The following is a 22,044-nucleotide window of genomic DNA, read 5'->3' on the forward strand; positions in this document are numbered from 1 at the left end:
TCTCACTGTATAGAGAAGGCTAAGAAGGATCTAGAGCCAAAGTGTTCTGCTTCGTAGCTGAAGATTCCAGTCATAGAGCTTTGGAGCACTCCTGCCTTTAGAGTGAAGGTACAAATTCCAGGTGCTGAAGCCAAATTTAATAAAGGAGTCCAGCACCAGCTCCTAGATTAGTACCTAAAAGTGAGAGCTGTAGATACATATCCTCCCCTAGTGTTTCCTATAGGCCGGCTCAGCTAGTGCAACCATTGAATCTCAATCTACACACATGATTTTCTCCACATCCTATGCATAGGAGCTAAGAAGAACATTGGGAGTTTCAATTCTTGGATATGGTACCTCATTTTTTTTTAAGGATTGCAGTGCTTAACTGCATAATGCCCAGGGCCTTCTGTTAAATTCCTGATTCAGTACTATTCCCATTTCTCAGTAAGATGTTGGTTTGGTATAGATGAAAACATTACATTCCTTTATTCTCTTTTGCATAATAAAGCACTGGATGTTTGAGAGGGATGTTTTTTTTTGTCTATGTTGAATATTTTATCTGTAAAAAGAAAATTAATTTTATCTAACAGCTGTTCCTTGTTAATTAGATGATAGAAGAGATCAAGGAAAATTTGTGTCTGTTTAAAAACATGGAAGTAGAAGCAGGCATTCATTAGATCTTAGTTTATTAAAGTTTATTAAATGCCCTGGAAATATAATAGGGGAATTCAGTGTGGACTGGGTATTTAGTATAACAAATTAACTCCTTCATGGGATGATATTATAAGCTTTTGTCAGGAAAGGTGGACACAGAAAAGACAGTACAAACTTTTTTGTATATTTGCTTTAGAACTACAATCCATACAGAAGTACAGAATGCTGAAGTTCTTGCATGTATGTAGGCAAAGCCATTTATGTCTGTTTTCCTGCAGGGACTTTTGCTTTATTTCAATTGTGCCCATTCTTTTTATTCTTTTATTGCACTGCAGACATTGCTATTGGTGCACCATTTGCAGGAGAAGACAGAAGAGGGAAAGTGCTTATTTACAATGGATACAGTAATGGGTTAAATACTAAACCTTCCCAGGTTCTCAGTGGAGCCTGGGCCTCACAGTCCATGCCTTCGGGATTTGGCTTCACTCTAAGAGGAGACTCAGATGTAGACAAGAATGATTACCCAGGTAAGATTTTTCCATTAGAAAGGGAATTTCATACTTCCATTCTTTGGAAAATGCATCATGACTAAACTGCTCCTTTTGGAAGGCAGAGGTCAGAATAAAGAATAGACATTTTTGGATAGTTCTAGCTTGCTTTCCTGAGACTTAAAATCAGACAAAACAAATACTCCCTTTCCTGTCAAAAGACATGATCAGAAAGGCAAGAAAGAGCTTAAATAGTTACATTAACATAAAACATGTGAAGTTCACAATAAAAAGCTTAACCCTTTCCCCCCACTTCCAAAAACTGAATGCTCTCAGCTTATTGAACTTGTAAGGTCTCCTTCATCCTGGCATTCTTTCTTAATTAAAAACATGTTGTGTTGTAGAAGAAGGCATTGACTTGGTTGTGTTCTAAGTTGTTTTTTGCTGTTCGAAGAGACTGAGCTATACATAGATTCTTAATGGCTTTGATTGCTTTACAAAAAAAGCAGAGAGAATGCATTAAACTGCTTAAGGCAGATATTTCATTTGGACCTTTCCATCCCTTTTATATTTTCATTTTGCTATATGGACTCTTCCTTTTTAGGCAAGCTTTGATTCTTCCTTGTTAGTTTACCTGACATGCATTCAAATTTATCAGGTTTGTAACATTAGTTGAGTTTTACTGGGGAGGTTTGTTTTTTTTTTCTTAAGAGGCATGTTCCTAGCGTCTAAGTAATCTCAATGTTGGAGTTATTTTACATGTGCTTGTATTTACTCTCTTTCTTCTCTAAAAGCAAATCTGTTCTGTTTCTTTTCATCACAATTCAGAAGAGTTAGCAAGGGTCTGCAGTAAAACATCATATTTTGTTATTGTGAAAGGTTCATGCACAGTAAAATGGTAATAGTCTTTATTTCCCTAACTTACTATGAAATCACTTTTTTTAGCCTGGGTTATTTCAAGGCTAGTGTTCTTAAATGTTGTATTGTTTCAAAAGTGAAAATTGTGATTTTCACAGGGACAAAAATGGGATCTCTTTTACCTTTTTGTGATGGATTGTGAAAGCCTTGAAAGAGGCTTTTTTTTCAAAATGAAAATTCTTTTGAAAAATGTCTTTTTTCAAAAGCAAAAGAGAGTTCCTGGGAAGAGGTGTTTACAATGGAATTTACGGTTTTGCAAACAGAGAAGCTGACTGCAGAGTCATAAGGTGAGGCTACCACAGGGCTGAAGTGAGAGGATCTTTAGCATTTGAGAAAAGAGAAGGCTTTTAAATATTGTTGTGACTTTTTGTTTGCATATTTTTGATGTTGCTATTAATAGTCTTTCATTGTCCATGACTGATGATTTCCTAAAGCACCCACAACGACCCCCAGCAAACCCAAAGAAAACAGGATATTGCATTCCTGGAATTTCTAAGATTGAAAAGATAGAGAGAGGGAAGGGAGAGGTGCTTTCCAGTCTTCTTTGAGTCAAATGGGGAAGAAGGAGAGTGAAAGTCTAACTAGTGTATTAGTGTTACTTTATGTGGAGCATCTTTTAAGCTAATTTGACAAAAGTTTGGGTGATGAGTCTCGATCTTTCTAAGTGTGTACTGAAGAGCTGTTATAGTCAATTCTGTTGTGAGATTTCGTGGAGTTATTATTTTTGCCATTGTAGGCTCCACTATGCATCCTACTTGCAGAATTTCGCACTGTGATATCAGCTCACTATGTGTTAGATGGTTTTGTTTTACTACATTAATTACTTATTTTACCAAGAAACACCCCCTGCATTTACTGTAAGTAGCTTTTCCCTCTCCCCTTAGTTGAAAATCTGGATGAGCAGTCCAGAGTACTGGTGAGAATATGTCAGAAAACAACAGAAGGAAAAAACCTTACTGTCAGTCAACCACCTCTTCCTTAATTCACAAAGACTTGAAGAACCAAAACAGAGCTGTAAAAATAGCACAACCATGGCACAGTATTAGCACAAAACCAGAATGCCTTCCTATGGGAAAAAGGAAAAAAAAAAAAGGAATAATATGGGGAAATGCAAGTCCAGAACAAACACATTTGGCAATGAAGTAAGTAATCCTTCTTGTGTCAAAGATCTTTTCTTCTTCACCTCCTGACGGAAATGCTGAAGGACAGCCCTTGTACAAGGAGGAAACGAGGGACTGAATGTGGAAGGAATAGGAAGGAAGTTTTATTTTAGATGTCAGCTGAGAGGAAGAGTATAGAAGGTCTAGGGAACTATCCTTTAATTTAGTACTTCCCAAACCACTGATTGACACTATGGTTCAGAGAGGATTGTGAAAGATCAGAAAAAAAACTCCAAATTTTTCATTTAAGCTTTTTAATGTGTGTATTATAAAATCAACCAATTTATAAAAAGAAAAAAATAATAGAACCAAATTATGCTGACTCATCACTCTCAGAAGTTCAGTTCCCATCGACTGGGAAATGAGAGCCAGCTGTAATGTCAGGCTGCTGGTATAGACATGTATTACCACAGTCTAAGATGAGATTCTCCAAACAATTAGCTTTTCCATGTCTAGAGTTCAAGTGTTGTTTGAAGACAAATGAGCTGACAGAGGGGTCACGCTTGCAAGAAGTTCAGGATTGACACCAGTTTGTGAGAACTCATATATGGCTGCGTGCATACAGTTTACTCAAGCCCTTGTGCCTAACACTGTTCATGAGGCAGGCATATCCCTGCTAGGAAATGAGAGTCACACAGTCAGATTTTTCTTATATTGGACAAAGGTTAAATCCTCTCTTCGCTGAGAGTTCGATTTATTCTGAGATCTACCTATTAGCCTCCTGAAGAAGAGCAGCCATTTGGTACAGGAAGTGATATCGTTCTCTCTTCATCCAAATGCCAGTATAAGCTCTGGAACAGAGAAGGAAATACAGAGCAGACAAAGGCTGCCTAATAGTGCTGTTCAAATCCCCTAGCTTTCCTATGGATGGAGGCGTGGTTTCTCCTTCTTCCTCTTCCCGCAACTCCTGGTTAGCAAAGGGAGACAGACCACCTCCTGCTTCCTGGTCTTATCTAGGAAAGGCAGAGAAAGACCTTCTTGTCCCCCAGAACCCCAGTTGCATAATAAATAAAAGTGAAAACTGATCACGGACAGATGGAATAGCAGAGCAGGTAGGGAAGAACATAATGCAGCCATACTGCTGCAGATGAAAGCTCTGTCTAGCATGGTAGCTTGTCTCCAGCAGTGGCCAACAACAGATACTCAGGAAATTGTTCTGATGTTTTGATATTTCCCAGACTATTCACCCAGCTCTAACCAACTGAAGGAGCAAGGTGCCCCTGAGCCAGAGGCAGCATCTTCAAATTTAGTAGCCCTTGACAGACTTTTCTTCCATGATTTTGATCAACCAATTGCAGAACTCAGGTGAACTTTTGGCACCCACAGCAACCAGTGGCAAGGAGCCCCACAGCCTAACTGCATGTTTTATGAATCATAGAATCATAGAATGGCCTGGGTTGAAAAGGACCTTAAAGATCTAGTTTCAACCTCCCTGCTGTGGGCAGGGCTGCCAACCACAGCCTGCCCAGGGCCCCATCCAGCCTGGCCTTGAATGCCTCCAGGGATGGGGCATCCACAGCTTCTCTGGGCAACCTGTTCCAGTGCCTCACCACCCTCTGCATGAAATATTTCTGTCTAATATCCAACCTAAATCTCCCCTCTCTTAGTTTAAAACCATTCCCCCTCATCCTGTCACTATCAACCCCTGTACATAGTCGCTCCCCCTCCTGTTTATAGGCTCCCTTCAAGTACTGGAAGGCCGCAATGAGGTCTCCCTGGAGCCTTCTCTTCTCCAAGCTAAACAAGCTCAGTTCCATCAAGCTTTCTTCATAGGAGAGGTGCTCCAGCCCTCTGATCATCTTAGTGGCCCTCCTCTGGACCCGCTCCAAGAGCTCCACATCCTTCCTGTGCTGGGGGCCCCAGGCCTGCACACAGTACTCCAGATGGGGTCTCACAAGAGCAGAGTAGAGAAGAAGTAATTCTTTTCACTGCATCCCATTCAAGTCTTGAATGTTCTACTGGACAGTTTCTTTGGATGTGGCCTAGCTCTTATAGTGAAGAGACAGTAAACAGTTCTTCTTTAATCCACTCTTATTTTATGGACCTCTGTCATATTCCCTCCCTCCGCCTTATGTTTTAGGAATCCTGTGGAAGGAACCCTAATTTACTTAATTTTTCCTTGTGCAGAGGCAAATGGCACATCAGTCTTACTGTACCAAATGATGGTTCAGTCTTGCTGTCACTGTTGCCTCTTCTTCATACATTTATATGCAAAGAGCAGTGTGTAAAGTGTGACTTATGTCTGACTAAAGCATTTCTTCTAATAAAGATTTTACCATTGACCTGGGTTTCACACTTATCTGTCAAAAAAAAAAAAGGGGGGGGGCAAAAAAAACCCCAAAAGTTGTATCTTCCTTACTGAGAAGGAAATAATATTTAGTACTTGACAAAACAATAATCCCAAATCTTTTTCATTGGTATCAGTGATTATGTTCATGCAAGAAAAAAAGTGAGACAGGAACTGTGGTCTGGCCTTGAGGCTACATGGCAGAGCACAGCTCACCATCAGCAGATGAAACTCTCCTGCCCACTGAAACAGAATGGCTGTATCAAAACTGCCTTCTGGGAAAGCTCCTTGGCCCAGGATATTCCCCAGACCATTCCTGGCCACTATCTAGGAGAGTACTAGCTTGCACACACTGAAATCAGACCAGAGTCTGTGCTAATGATATAAAAATCTGGACAGTACCAACACAGTGCTCAAGCTTATGCCCTGACTTTACTAATTTCACTTGTGTAGCTACTCACTACAAAAAGCACAGGATACAGACAGCTGAATGGCCACCTAATCAACTTCGTACCTAAAAATGAAACTTTCTCTGGTAGGGTTAACATACAGACAGGGCTGCTTTTCCTTCTCATTAGCTGTTCTGTCAGTGTAATGACCATCTATTGCTGCCCTGGCATAGATATTATCACTGTAACAGTAACAGATCTCTACTGTCAGTATTATGAAAATACAGACATTTTTGTAGCCTTTCAGCAGGGAAGATTTAGTTTTTGTTATTAAGCAAAACCCTTGGTTTACATCTCCACAGCTTTACAGGGAAGGACTTCTGTAAATTGTGTTGTAATCACAGACACTCCAGATGTTATGAACCCAGAATTATTCCTTTATCAACACAGACAAGGGTGATAATATGGTATTTTCTGCTTTGTAGACTTGGAGGTAGGGGGAAATTTTCAAACTTGGGAAGCTGCAGAGGCAGAAAACTGATGGACATCCAAATAGCTGTGTCACTCTGAAGGCATGCAGCTGCTCTCTCTGTGGTGGTGTTTATCACCTCCGGCCCCAAACAGAGCACTGTTCCTCACCTAGCAGAAGAATTGCAATGCCAAACAGTGGTGATGGTCATTATAAATGGATGGATGCTCCTTTCTCTGTGGGCATGTAGGAGTTAGGCAGAACCTGACCAAACTTTATACTCATACAAGTGTAGTGAGAGGGAAGCAGTAAGAGAAAGGCATATTAAGCATGTCAGTCAGATATATTGAATGTACCAAGCCATCTCTGTGCTTTTTGACGTAACTATTCAGGGGAACAAACAACGTGCAGCTTTCCCAGTCTTCCAAGCATGACAAGCTTTGTACCATAGTGACCTGAAATACTCAGTATCTCTCCAGTATACAATATGTACCCAGGACTTGAAGGAAAAGACCTCTTAAGCTACATCTACACTAGTAAATTAAATATGCTGTTCTCTGGTTCTGAACTGTCACTGAACAGTCCTTGTCCATACCATCAAACTAATTTTCTTGCCAAAACAGAGTTGCTGCATGCTCTCTTTTGGAGACTAATAATTGGCACAAGCCAACTGCTTTAGGGCCATTCTAATGACACCACTGCACACAGTGCAGATATGGCACACAGGCACATTCTCTGGCACTGTTTTACTAACACTGATATAATTGTAACATCTTTCAGCAGACGATCCATTTCAGTTTTCTGACAACTCGTGCTAAGGTCATATTCAAAGGAGAGGTTCCAATTTCACTTACACTGCTGTAGTAAATACTGACTTAACGCCATTACTCTGGATTGACAGTCATGTAAAAAAAAAAGGGAATTAAAAAATTAAAAGAGGGGAGCAATGAATGGAGTGAAAAAGTGTAAAAGATGGGCTTTTTTCATCAGTTTAATTGCAAATACAGTGGCAGTTGGAAGGAATTGTGTGCAAGATTCTGTGCTGCACTTTTCAGTGCCGAGGTTAGGACATGGCAAAGCAGCATCGTGCTGTACCTTAGGCCGTACTGGCGAGGCCCATAAAGCAGTTTATATTGCCAGGGGATTCTCTGTAATAGTAGCTCTTCCAGGTTTGCCTAAGATATTCTGAACCCCCTGCCTCAGCAGAACCTTCCTGGCTGTCTTCAACACTGGAACATCTGAGCAATGTGATGATAACTTTCAACACAGCTTCTACGCCATTCCCCAGTAAATCTGAGGCTTTTAGGGCCCCTTTGCTCCATCCTGAGCTTTACTTGTGTCATCAAGGCCTGGAGCAGGGAATGAAGTCTCAGCTTAGGCATGTATTTTGAAGTGTAGTTTATTTTATTTATAGTTTTATTTGTCTTTTTCTATTAGCATAGTTCAATTACAAACAAAAGAAATCCATAAATCTGTTTAATGGGAAAGAAATTTGTTTCTTTTGGCTTCTGGGCATCCATTCAAAGCTGGTCCCCACTGAGTGCTTGGAGTCTGTGATTATCTAGGTGATGGTGCCGCAGTTCCAGCTGGTTCATCTATCTGTGCAGAACTCAGGCATTTGTAGGCTGTAAGGTTTCCACCCTCACATTTCAGCATATGTTCAGTCACTTGATGGCTGATTATAGCTGAGCAAATAGTTTATAATGAATAACTTACTCAACTCATTAAGCTTGCTTTCTTCTTGTGGCATATCCTCCAGCAGACTGTGGTTGCTTCAAATGTGTTGTGAGCCAGGATGATTTAACCAGATTCTTTTAACAGTGTGGGTGGATTCAGAGCAGTGCTCTAGATGAATTCACTGTTCAAAGACTGCTGATTATTTAATTAGTTAATTGGTCAAATGAATTATACACTATTGTTTCTGCTCCTTGGCTGTTTAGACACTTATGCAAGTCTTCCTTATTAACTTAAAGAGCCACCCTGGAGTCAGTGCCACCGAAGTTTTGTCTTCAAGGTATCCTGCTTTTACACAAACACAGATATTGGCCTGTTCTTTTGGTTAGTTTTTTTAGTCAAGCATTTGTCAGCTCAGGGAAATGCATAAAGACATCTTCATGCCTTGTTTTGTACTCAGTTATTATCTTAAGAATAGCATGTACTTAATATAAACTAATTACTTTAGAAACATTTTAAGAAGGAAACAAGTGTGATAATCAGACAGAATTTCCTCAGAACTTCAGTAATCCAGTCTAATCTTATTAAAATAGGAGTATTTAACAGCTCCATCTGCTAAATACATTAACTCAAACAGCAGGAAGAAAACCCCTAAGTTTCTTTCTGAGAGGCAAGGGTTCTTCAGCATTTTTTTTTTTTTTACAACAATAGGCTTTGTGCCAACAATATGACAAATAGTAATCTAGTGATGATTAAATTATGAAGTTGGTCCAGGAGATTTGTGGAAGATAAACAAATTAAAAGAATGAAAAGCTGCATCTGCTCTGGTAAGAGAAGACTGCTGAGCGTGGGAGCCAGTACAAGGATGTGGGTTCTGCCAGCAAATGCAGAAAAGCTGAAGTGTTTCTACCAGCTAATTGTGTTTTCACATGAATAATCAATCAAAAATGTAGTGACAAGACAAGAATCTCCTCCTACAAATATGTTAATTTTATGGCAAATTATTTTCTGTGTAATTTACACGTGTGCTTTCCTAAAATTCTTTGAAATATTTAATGAAATAACAATATTGTGCCAAATGGAATATAGGAATAAAGCAATTAATCCCAGTAAGTATGGGTTTACTGAAGTGACAGAACATTAACTGCCCTCTTTTGGATTTGTTTATACAATGTTTATTCACAATGAAGTGAATAAAAGCATTGTATTTTGAAAGGGACTCATTCAGACAAAAGGGGAGCACTAAAATGAATTAGCCCTAGGTGTTATCCTTAACAGACCTGCTACCACAACGGCTGAAAAGCAGAGAAGGATCGAGGGAGTTGAGAATTATAGGATTGGAAGAAAGTGACTCTGTTTTGGTTGGTGGTTGTTTGTGATATTTAACTGAAATTCGTAGAATCATAGAATCATAGAATGGTTTGGGCTGGAAAGGACCTTAAAGATCATCTAGTTCCAACCCCCCTGCCATGGGCAGGGACACCTCCCACTAGACCAGGTTGCTCAAAGCCTCATCCAGCCTGGCCTTGAACACCTCCAGGGATGGGTCATCCACAGCTTCTCTGGGCAGCCTGTTCCAGTGCCTCACCATCCTCACAGTAAAGAATTTCTTTGTTGAGTAAAGTTTGCAGAACTGGACAATCCTGTATCTTTCGTTGCAGTCAAGACAGAAGTAATGGCCATTTAAAGGAAATTATATTCTGGACCTTTTTTACTGAGATTTGGGTAGTGTAGTGTGCTCTGAAATTCTAGAAAGCAAACAGAAACCTGATCATGGGCCTTTTTGGCACCTGGTCTGCTGAGGGAAATACAAACCAAAAAGGCTTATAAAGATTTTTTAGCAGTTTCCAGTTACACAATTTCCTCACCCTGTTTTTTGAAATTTCCATTAACACCTGTACTCAGATAGGATTCTAATTGTTTTCCAGTTCCCATTTATACTATGCAATTAAACTGACAGACTATACAGAGTGATGTTTAAAGCTGTCAGCAATTCATTCTGAGTCCATAAAGTCAACACTTGCCTGCCTGTATCCTGGTAGAGTTGCGGTGGGGAGGTGACTCAGCTATCACTTAATTTTGTGGTTTCTCACAAGTGAAGTGTATTCCAGTTATGTAGTCCTTCATCGGCTGTTGTTCTTGGCCACTGTCCCCCAGGAAGCGAGATGACATACCATGCCTTGGCAATTTCTCTTGGGATTGCTGGACAGACTCCAACCAAGCGTGGGCTGCTGAGCACACTGCATGTTTCTCCCCGCTCGGACTCCCTGGGGCTGATTCTCTCATGGGGAATGGAAATGTCATTTAAAAACACCAGGGTATCAAAGAATTTGCTCAAGTTAATAAATGAATATATCTTGTTGAGACTGGAGGTAGGACTTTGTTGATCTTCCTACTTCTTCCAGTTGGTTGAAGGCTTAGTCAGCATCATGGCAAGTTTCTGCCCTTTATCACATGGTGTTTCAGGTTTGGCACAGCCATGTGGCAGAAGATGCAGGTAAACAGACCAGTTTACAAAATCCAATGTTCCTTTCAGTGCCATCTGTGAATACAGATCCTTGACATTTTCTGATAATTTTATCTCAGAAAATGGATTTTCTTCACCAGAAAACATCTTACAAGCCTTCCCTTCAGATCAAAGTAAAATTTGAAATAAGTATTAGGATTGTTTAACTTTGCAGAGTGCCCCTTGACTTCAGTTAAGTACATGCCAAAGACACTTGTTTCAGGATTAAGCCCTGCAAACTCCGCCAGTTGGGATTTTAGTGCATACAGCCCTCAAGCTGTGTTGAAATACAAGTTGAAAATTCCTTCAGAGTCACTCCATACTTGTTTTCTTATTTTTTGCAGTGTGGTTGTGACCCCGCAGCTCATTTATTCCACAACAGCAGTGATGCAGAAATGGATGGCTGCTGCCACCAGACCCTTGTTACAGATCTCTGCTTCTCTGAAGGGCAGCAGCTGATAAACGATCTTCTTAATGAGATGACATAGGCAAAGTGGTCATTTACCTAAATCTATGAGGTCCCTCATCCTCCTGAAAATATGAAATATGAGAAAGGAGGGAGTGAAGGAGATTTTGTGATTCTGGTACTTCTCTCTCTTTCTTTCTCTACTTATGCACATTTTAATCTGGGCTTGAAAAAAACCCCTCACAAATGCAAAGGAGCAAAAGTTTCATGCCCTTTTCCTTCAAGTTCTTTTTGGAAGGGTTGTAAGTAGTTAAGCTGGCTTTTTTTTGCTATGTAATTCCAAATTGCATGTTAAACCCTTCTTTTTCAGCTAATGACCTTTGCGTCTGTGACATTGCGTGCGCAACATTAACAAGCAATGAATAAAGACAACTTCTCTCTATTTTTAGGAGGGGAAAGTTGCCAAACTTCAGATAAATTAGACATCTCATGCATTTTTTTCATAGAAATGAGTAATAACTCTTCTTCTGCAGAACACACAGCAAATTCAAAACTTCTGCTTATGAAAGTGCTCTGATTTGATGTGTATTCAGATCTCATGGATTTGTATCAATGTCAAGAATGTTTTTTTCCAATGATGGGTATAGGAATTGCACCCCACGGGGAAATGAAAGGAAGAGGAATAAAACTACTTCTCTGTAACAGAACAAGTAGTAGCAAAGCAAAATCCCTAACAGATCTTGAGGTGAATACTCTGCTTGAATATATAATGACTTCATCCTTATATTGGATCACAGATGTCACTACTGTGTCTAAGTATGTTTTATTGTTTGCAGATTTGTTCTTAAGTCCACTTTTCCTAATGAATAATTTCACTCATTCAAGCTCTTTGGGTCAAGAATAAGCATGACTTAGACCAGAGAAGAAAGGATGTGTCAGGGAATAATTAAGAGCTTCCAGACGAGAGTAGGATGAGCACAATTCTGGCTGCCCTTGGAGTATGCTCAAATAGGGTGTTTGTGACTGTGTCATGATTGAATGTCCTCATCTTTTTTTGCTGTGCCTCCAAACATGGCTGAGGGGGCAATGCAGAAAGACTGCTCGTGGAAAACCAGTCTTTTGGTGGCTGGGGCCTACCATTGCTCCTCTAGACCCATTAACCTCTGTCTTCAGATAAGCTGGGCTCTGCCTCAAGGAAACCACGATTTAGCTATTAAGCACATGTATTAAATCTCCTTTAGTATCAAAGGGAGGATGCCAATATAGTGGGGACCTAAGTCCACACAGCTGTAGAGAATGAGTTTACCAGTACTGGTGAGGCTAACTGTATCTGACACTCATTTTTTTACCTTCAGATTCAAAGAGGCTACATTTTCTTAAGCTTACTCAAGTTATATGTTCAAGCTTTCCCTTGCGTCCATGAAGGGTTGGGGTGCTTTATTTTTTAATGAAAGATCAACATGTTAAATCATCACAAGACCAAGATCTGGATAAGTCTTGGATATCTACCTGTTTTGTCTCTACCATAACATAGCCCTAAACTGAAACCTTTTGAGTTGTCAAGTCTAGTATGAAACAGTACGTATCCTAAGTCTGTTGCAGAATTCATAAAGAGTGTCCAGCTGGGAATGACAGAAGGGAAACCCCTTCTTTCTTGTCCTTCACTTTCTGTTCATAACATAATGTTTCTTTTTCCTTTAAAAAAACCCCCAACAAACAACAGCACAAAAAACCCTAAACACAAAAACCAAAAAAAACAACAGAATATTAAATCTTTTGGGGTTACCATAGGTGCTGCCATCAGGGAGCTGCCACAGAAAGTTCTGCCATGTGTGTAGTGTAGCTTTTATGGTGATGGCTGTGTCTCAATAAGTTGTTTATTTAAGAGATTATTTAGGTTCTGGTACTGTGTCCAGATTGTCTATAAAAGCTGGTAATGAAAAGGACTTGTAAATGTCCCAAAAAGGAGATGGAAACAACACTCGTTTTCTTCTGCTATTTAAAGTGCTCCTGACCCTGAAGCATATTTCTATAAGGCCAATGGGAGCAGAAAAATGTAAATGTTGTACAAAAAGAGGATCAGACCTATAAACTCTCCATGCCTGATCCTATTAGGACATTATTCAGTGGAATTCATTGCAAGACTTGACTGACCATCTGAAAGGCAGACAGAGCACTGGAAAACACTCTGCCAGACCTGGCCCAAACCCACCCACCTAATTAGCATCAAAGCATTGTATTTGCATCATGCTCAATGACTTCAGGGCTTCTTAAGCAAACCAGTGCTCAAACTATGGAAGCAGCAAGTAAGGGTTTGTTTACAACCCTGATTACTGGTTTAATTAACTCATTTAGATCAATTTGGGTTGCCAGTCTGTACCACTTCCAAGGTCTGTTGTAAGACTAGGTCTACTGAATTGGACATGTGTAAATCAAATTGTATGGTAACAACAGTGGAGTGAAAGGGGTGCTCAGATGGACACTGTGGGTTTTGAAAATGAAACAAAGCTCTTTCCTTTTCCTGAACTGTGCTCCAGCTAGAGGCAGCAGGAAAGTTGATCCTTTCTCCTCACTGGTTGGCTCTAGCTTTTCTCCAGCAGGCCTGCGTGGTGAGCAAGCTAGTCTGGATCTTTCCAGAGAGCCCTGTGTGGGGACTCCAGGCAAAAAGAGGAGATATTTGGGGCTGTAGGTTCCCAACCCAGGCTGGTGACCAGTAACAAAGTAATGCCCAAGGTCTGGTGTAGTGCTTGTGTTGTTGATTCCATCTGTTCCAAATGGTGACTGGTGGGGAAAAAGGTGGCTTTAGATGGATAACTATTGTAAGCCTAAGCACATGCTGCTACAATGCTGAAGACATTAGAAAATATGAAATCGGCCATCCTGTTACCTGTGCATTGTATTTTTGTACACAGAGATGTAATGCTTAAGTTGATGAACAAATTACTTAAAACACAAAGCAGGATGGGAAGGATTGTCATGAAGGAACACTACAAATTTTCGACATGACCTGTATAAGAGGGATGAAAAAGTGGTTTGTGTCTCTTTGTGTAATGGGCACTTAATGGTTTGAAATAAAATGTATAGGTGTTAGTGGCATCCTTTTTCCCCTTTAATGCCAGTTGGAGAGAAGTGAGATTGTGGCATGAGTGACCTTGTGTTAAATAGATTGGCACTTACTGGATACAACCAAGACATTTATGGGCCCATCTCTGTCAATGTGAAAAGTTTTCTTTCAGGTACACTGTTGAAAAAATTACTTAGAAAGGAATTATCACATTTTGTTTTATGTTACTGCATTTTTAATATAAATAATCTAAGTTAAACTGTGAAAAAAGTCTGAGACAGTTCTATATAGTTCTTCTGAAGCTGTTTTGTTTTTCCAGATTTAGTTGTAGGTGCATTTGGAGCAGGAAAAGCAGTTGTTTACAGGTACGTAGTAAATACAGTTTTTTATTTTACAGCTTTGGTGGGAGATCTGCAAATAAACTAATTTCACATTCTTGTGTTTCCCTGGCACAATGTGTAAAAGATGCTCATTACAGATGATAAATTAAGCATCTAGTGAGAAACAAATGCTTTTTTCCAATGATCAAAACTTGTCATTTTCAATGAAAATTTCCATGTTTTTAGTCTCAGCTCAAGAAACTTCTGGAATGTTTGACTCCTCAGTTAGTTTTAAATAAGACAAGAGGAGAAAATGCTATCTTTTCTGCCTTTAAAGCAATGTCAATTGCTTTAAACAGTGACTGTCCCTATACAGTCAAAAAGCTCTTGCTACGGCTCTTCAGAGAGAAAATTAAAAAGCATAACATTGAAAATCATTCCTGGGGGAATGGTACTTTTACGAAATTTTCAAGTGACTATTCAGAGGTCATGTACAAATGATTATTCAGAAGTCATGTACAAGACATGAACTGTTTATTGAAAATGAAGAATGCTGCTTTTAGCTTCAGTTTAAAAAAAAAAGTACGAGGTTCCATTTTACAAATCACAAAGTTGTTGCTGACTATGAATTTTCACTAAATGCACTGTTTGATTAGAGGTATAAATTAAAACTACCAAATACCTGAACAAAAATCTGCTGCTGCCCTCTTGGTCCAGCCATGCCAACAGTTCTTTGCATTTAAATATTCACCATCTTTTGCTGCAACAATGTGGTCATATTTCTTGATTCCTGTCTGTCCTCTTGTTGTCTGTATTCCTAACAGTACCTACTGAGAGAAGGCATGTTCTGCTTCCCAACTGAATGTTTGTCAAAGCGTAAGATTATAAAGCAAGAATGTTGGCTCATTTGAGCTAAAACTGTAGATGCACTGAGTAGACCTGATTTTCCTACTGCCCTGTTAAGAATCATACGAATACTTTGCAATGCATCACTTTGCAGTATCATGAATGACTGCACAGGATGTGAAACATCGGGGAACTAGATACAGTGTGTATTTTAGATAGCAATAAAAAATGTGTTCTATTTAATTTAAGAAAGTGAATAGCAGGAGGCTCTCAGCTTTCCGTTTCCTGGCCAGAGTGTATCGAATATGCAACTTGTCATATTGTAGAAACAGAATTTTATTAACTGAAATATGCTAGAACAAAGGTTCTCCCCATTGCAAAAAAAAAAATGAAGAAAGTAATTTTATATTTTAATGTCTTGCTGAGGTAATCTAAAGCAGTAATCATAAAAGCTCAGCTGTAGATAAAAACGTGAGGAAAGTAATTTTGTAATAAGCTAGTTTGGCCAGAATGATGTAAGTTACTCTAAAGCAGTACTGCTGTCTTAAAAAAAAATATTTTAGACCCTTTCTTGTTTTCATTTGTCTTCTAAATTGCTCTCACTTATAGATTATCTCATTACTTAATAACAGGTTGCTTTTCAGAGGGATCTGAAAATCACCATGACTATATATTTACATACTCAGCAGAATTTTGTGATGATTATTCCTGGTTTCCAAAGTCAGTTGTCTCAAGACATGTCAGACAGAGTTTACTTTATTATTGGCTCAAGATATTCTAGATCAACTGCTACTTGAACCAAATCATATTCATTTTTTTAAGAACATTAAACAGAGATAGCAAGTCTGAATGTGTCACTGTTAAGTGAAGGCAGTATAAAACAAATCCAACAGGATAAAATAATGGCCAAAGGACTGCTGTAAGTCCCAAAAGGCAGAATCTGTCCCTTTGTGAAAACCCAGTGTGACGAAATGTGTCTGACGTGCCTCAGTCCCAGGACACACATATTGTTAACTATAGGATCCTGCTTCAGTGATGCTGTTAACCTGTGATTTTTTTGTGAAGAACTTCCAAAATGTCATAGTAGGAGGTATCACAGTTTCTGACCAAAAAAACCCAAGTTCTTTTGGATAGGAACAGCATTATAAAAGCCTTTTCTCCCAAGTAACCCTACATTTCCAGCTTCTTTGTGGCTATCTCAGTTAAGAGTTTTCTCTGCTGCAACTCAGATACTTATGTGCTGCTTCTGCATGCAGTGAACCCTATTTCTGTCCTTCAGAGCCAGACCTGTTGTGACAGTGAATGCTCAGCTCATTCTGAACCCCATGATTGTGAATCCAGACAATAAAACTTGTCAGCTCCCTGACTCTCAGCTTTTGGTGGCCTGGTAAGTTCATGATTAGACCAAAAAAAAAAAAAAAAAATTCCTCATCCTCTTTCTCAAATAACTTCCTAATCCTAACTTTTCTTGCACCTTTTGGTTGAACATGTTCAAAGTTTAAAAAAAAGTTCAAAGATGCTATGAGCGCAACAACAACAAAAAAAAGCTTATATAGAACAGAGTTATTTTTTGATATCTTCCCGTACTTCACAGGTTCTCAAAAGAAGTAGCTAAGAGCTGAGTCCTTTGATATGCTGAGTCTCCTTCTGCATAGGAGGATACTCAGTGTCTCCTAGGATCAAGCTGCAAATTCATATGCAGTATATGAGTACAACGTGAAAGAGCTAAGAGACAAAACGAAGAAACATTGATCTGTCAAAACATACATCTTTACTGAGAAGATGTAACAGTGACAGTGATGCAAAGAGTTGTTGGGCACTACCATTTTCTGTTAGAGAAAGAGAGATCTCTTTGTGGAAGAGAGAAGATATCTGGCTGGCCACCCTGAGAGCAGTTCACAGTTGCTGGCTGCCATTGGTCAAAGGAAGGCTTTTTTTAGTGTGTCATACAGGACAATGTTGTATATATTTTAAAAGAGAAACCTTTCACCACAGTAGCATTTAACTTTGGAAAGAAAAAGTACATTCAAATACTTGAAACAAATTAAAGCAATTTAAGACCAGTTACAAATATAAAATGTTTGCAGGACAGTTGGAGACTATCAAATAGCACATAATACCACATAAAGGCGCATTTACTGCATAGGGAAAAAGTTACTTAGAAAGGACCCCAGGAACAGTTGATAAAAGAGGCTATTACAAATACATAAGATACTGTTTAAAAATGGAAATCATAACAAATGAGGAAACTAAAAACAAAACAGAGCCTAAACACGTGCAAGTTGAATATAAAATACCAGTAAATCCTGCCAGAGAGACTGTGAGGAACAGATTTCTAAGACATAAAACCTAGTAATATAATCTTATTTAAACATATTAGTGGCAGAAATATTGCCAGGATGTGGGCTGGATGAAAAGAATATCAATGTGTAGAGGAAGACTCCAGAAGATAAGGTGACTGCAGAAAATTTGCACTTTTAAACTAGAGGTGGTCAGAGGGACTCCTCACCCTGGAGACATTTTTTATAGGAGATGAGTTTTTAAAATAATCTCAAATTTAAGAGTCAGCAAAAGACTTTTTGAACAAATTGATAAATAAGAACTGTAAAAAATAATCATGACCAGAAGCAGTTCATTTAAGAGGCATAAAGGATCTAACTCAACTCTGATACACTAAAACCACTAAATATATGGGCTTTCAATGCATTTGATGCAATTTGTGACTCAGGAAGTTCCTAAATCTACTGATTGTGAAAATCCGGGATTGGGCTGTCAAGAGATTTTCACTTTTGCTTTATTCTTTTACAGTTCATGGGATTTCTCATGTTTATCATAATGTTCCTTATTTCTACATCCTGTGTAGAAAATGGCCCATCTACAGAGCAATGCAGAATGCACGTGGGAGAACTGCTGTCCTAGAACTTTAAAAAGCCTTGGCCTTTCTGGAGTAGGATCCAGATCAAGATCCATCCTGATTTTTTGATTCAAACACCTTTTGTTTTAATAGTTGATGTAATAGAGAATTTACAATATCGACACTGGGCTGAACCATGTTCATTCATCCAAATTATGTTTTTTCAGAACTTCAGTTTTTAAGACTTTTAAAGAATGCTCTATGCCGTAATGGAAAAGATTCCAAAACCATAATATTTACTGACAGTCGACTGAAAGAAAAAAAGGTGGTTTTTTGCACAAGAGAAATAGATGAAAACACCTCTGTTAAAAAAGTACTCCTGCTGTGAGATATTGTTTAAAAATTGGAGAAAAAACAAAGTATGCTCCTTTAACATGTAGTTTTTTCATTACTTTTCATTTTTGTTTTACAATAAACCTGAGGATGTTTAGTTCATATCTACAAGAGTTTTGATACAAGCATAATTTAATTTGTCTGCTTTATTCTAAAATACTCTTCCCTAGAGAATTAGTTTGTATTACAAAGCAACTGAAGAGCAGCTGCTATTTTCCATGCCATAATTTTTCTCCTTAGTTGATACAAGCTTGTGTCGTACATATGAAGTCAATTAGTAGCGAAACTCCAACAGGCAAAGAATTCCTCAGTCCCATGGGATAGATTTCTGTATCTCTTAGCCAGCTGTGCAACTTGTATAAAACGTCTACTGACTGACACTGCAAAATGAGAATGAAAGGAAACCTCCTACCAGAAAAGTTTCAGGAAGTGTGTGTGTGTATGAATAATGTGGATTATTGTACATTTTCAAGTATTAGAAAAATATTATTTTTGCCGTGATATAAATTAGAAAGTTGAAGCACAGAGGAAACATGCACAAAAAGTCATTTTTTATGCATGGTCTTAAGAGAATTGTCCTTAACTTCTATAAACATATAATTTTTTCTCTGCTATATTTAAAATGTGACTGTTTCCGAGTTCCCAAAACTAAGAAATTTGGAACAAATTCAGCAACTTTGAAGCTATTAAAGGAAATGTAAAAAGGCTTTTTTTTTTTTTTTCAAGGTGTGAAAGATGCAGAGTAATTTCTGTAAAAAGGGGTAAATAAATCAAACATTTACAGTTTTCAAAAGCCGTTTTCAGATCATACGATTTACTAAGTCTAAGACTGGGTTCCAGCTGTCAAAAGGTCTAATTTATCTCTGCATTGCTATTTTTATTACCATTTGAGATCTGATTATCCATTAGCTACTTTTTTGCTATTTTGTGCTTAAATTATGTGTGCAAATTTAATTAACTTAACCTCTCACTAACTTAAGGTAGTGTGTAATATTGTTACTTCCATTTGGCAGAGGAGCAAGAGATTAGAGAAGTTACCTGACTTAACGAAAGTTAAGTATCACAGAAGTGTCCAATCATGACAAAAAGTCAATTTGCAAAATATATTTTTTTATTTGTTAGTGGTTTTCTGGTTTGGTTGTCTAATATGAGATGTGCCTCATAGGCTTCTTAAGGGAACACAGCGATTTGCCTTTTGTAAACCCACTAAACTGGGGGCAAGCTTCTTAAAATTTCTGATCCTCAAGTTCCTACTATCAAAATATAATTTGAAAAATTTTTGTCATTCTTTTATCTCCAAATGTGTTATTATTAAAACAGTAATAAAATATTTATAATCTTGAGTCAGCTAGATTCAGTAAGTGAAATATTTTTACATACACTTCAGAAAAAGCTGAATACAAAATTTCTATCAAAAATATAAAATCTAAAGATAATAACGTTTTAGCCCTTCCTAGCTGTATAATTTTTGGACATTTTTTCTAATTTTCCTCCTTTCTACTGCTAATATTTTATTTTCTCATTGACTTAATTTGAAGCTGGATGTGATTGGTGCCCCATGGGTATGGGCCTGAGGGCCTTTGTACTTTGTTGAGATGAATTTGCCTGAGATTTGCCAGACTGTTGGCCAGCATGACTCCAGCAGTCAAATAGCAAAGTCATATGGCCACGAGTCAGAAGATCCATACCTCACACCTCAGGGGCTGACGGGAGGGAAGTAGGCAGGTGGCGACAGTTGCTGCCCAGGAAGCTCTGCTGTGCCAGGAATGCAACTGGATTATTTGATGGTATTAGTTTTAGTAGCCCTAACAGTATCCAAGAGGCAGTAATTTGAGGCATCTAGCAGCCCTTGTGTGACCACAGCCTGGCCACGTGACGCAGCCTAGCCATGGAAAGCCTTCAGCATTAGAGCTCCATGTTGGTCATTGTGGGTCACTGGCTTAGGCTTTAACATAAAAAAATCTAAAAGCAGGCCAAGTATTAAAATTTCATAATAGAAGTATATTGACTTGCTTTTATGTATTATTCTTCAAAGAGAAAACAATTTGTTTAAAGGTCATTTATCAGTAGATGATAACAGCTTCTGCTGTTCTTCTGCAGAGGTTTGTGACTGCAGGTTGGGTATCAGTCTCACACAGAATGGAAGTCCATAGCATCAAAGATAAAAGTGCCTCTCTGCTAAGGCATTATCCATTCTTTCTTTCCATGTGCAATCTTGTGTGCTAAAGAAATTGTGAGCAATGATAAATGACATCTGATAGGATCTGGTAACACCTTGCTTTTCACTTTCTTTTCATCACCTGCTAGAATAGCCAGACCAATATAAATTATTTCTGGTACAAACTGCAGTCCAGAAAACATTATTTGGGGGATAACTGACTTTTTGATTTTCTAAGAATTAATAATTTCAGGTTATACTAGGTAGTTAGGTTTGACTTCTAAAGAGACTACACACATCTATGCCACGAATAGTTTTGAAAAAAGTGATATTTTTAACCTTCTTTTTCTAATAATATTAGAAATGTTTATGTCTACCTGAAGAACATAAAACTATTTCAGACAAACTGCTTTGTTGCCCCAAGATTACCAGGAAAAGCTAGTTCAGTTTTAAGGCTTTCCCTCTGTTTTGTAGCTATAGTCAAATACTGTTCAAGCCATGAGTTTATAGTGATGACAGACACTGCAGAATAAATGCAACGTGGGGATCTCTTTAGAGAGGCAAAATGGATAGCACGTAGAAGTTCATATAGTTTAGGGTGATTAATTGTTTCCCAGTTGTTTCTTATCTGCTGAAGTTTTCTTCCTTTGACTGTTAATTGTCTTGTTTGGTTGATTGCTCCTACAAGCAAACTCAAAAGGTCAACTGCTATATTTCTTACTGTGCCTAGGAGTCAAATCTTAAATCTCATAAATCTTTTAGACTCCTGTTGTGTTTTGTGGTCTGTCTTTTCCTCTGCTTTTCTTTTTCTCACAGCTAAAGCATCCCTCAACATCTCCACAGCATCTTCCTGTCAAAGTGATGAGCATATCCCAATTGGTCTGGGTTTGTGATCGTAGTCTGTGATGTTTTTGGAACTATTTCTGAATTAAATATCCATAAAATCACAAATGTGTGTCAGAATTCTGCTAAACCCATAGTCTTGCTGCTTTCATGGCCAGAGGCTACGAGATGAATAAACCCAGATTTTTGCTCTTTCGCACTGCCGTTCCCTTTTTTAATATGCTGTGCCTGGAGTGGAAGTATTAAATCTTGGCTCTTACAGTAATACTTAAGAACATTACTTCAGTTATCAAGTGTGTATGGTGAATTATTCTATTCATTACAGTAAATTAAACATACACTGAAATTGTGCTTTTTAACAAGTAAAGCATTTCAAGCTGGATTTTTAACTCAACCTTTTTTTCAGCATGACAGTGCTAAAATTATGTGAGACCTCCAAAGCAAGATCACCAAGTTTAACACATGATGGCGGTTCATGAGTTTACAGTTGAGAACATACACCCATATGCTATGACTTGTGAGACTGGCCTGTGAAGCCTGATGTCTAAATTGCATTTATGCAATTACACAAGCTTTTCTCATTTTTGTTGTTCTTGACCTTGGGTATTAGGAAATAATCAGTTTTTCATCTAT

At 38.4% G+C, this 22,044-nt stretch overlaps 1 protein-coding gene across 1 annotated transcript in view; it reads left to right on the forward strand.

Moving 5' to 3' along the window:
• LOC104462736 (integrin alpha-8) overlaps positions 1-22,044 on the forward strand; it is a gene marked incomplete at its 3' end in the record, with an annotated part of 59,282 nt that overhangs the window by 31,807 nt on the left and 5,431 nt on the right. Inside the window, exons 12-14 of the mRNA XM_010074805.1 lie at positions 972-1,163; positions 14,317-14,362; positions 16,443-16,550. Of these exons, the coding sequence (XP_010073107.1) occupies positions 972-1,163; positions 14,317-14,362; positions 16,443-16,550 (346 nt within the window). The remainder of the gene's footprint in view (positions 1-971; positions 1,164-14,316; positions 14,363-16,442; positions 16,551-22,044) is intronic.

The sequence above is a fragment of the Pterocles gutturalis genome, unplaced genomic scaffold (assembly GCF_000699245.1).
Source record: "Pterocles gutturalis isolate BGI_N339 unplaced genomic scaffold, ASM69924v1 scaffold44307, whole genome shotgun sequence".
In the NCBI taxonomy this organism is placed as follows: domain Eukaryota; kingdom Metazoa; phylum Chordata; class Aves; order Pterocliformes; family Pteroclidae; genus Pterocles; species Pterocles gutturalis.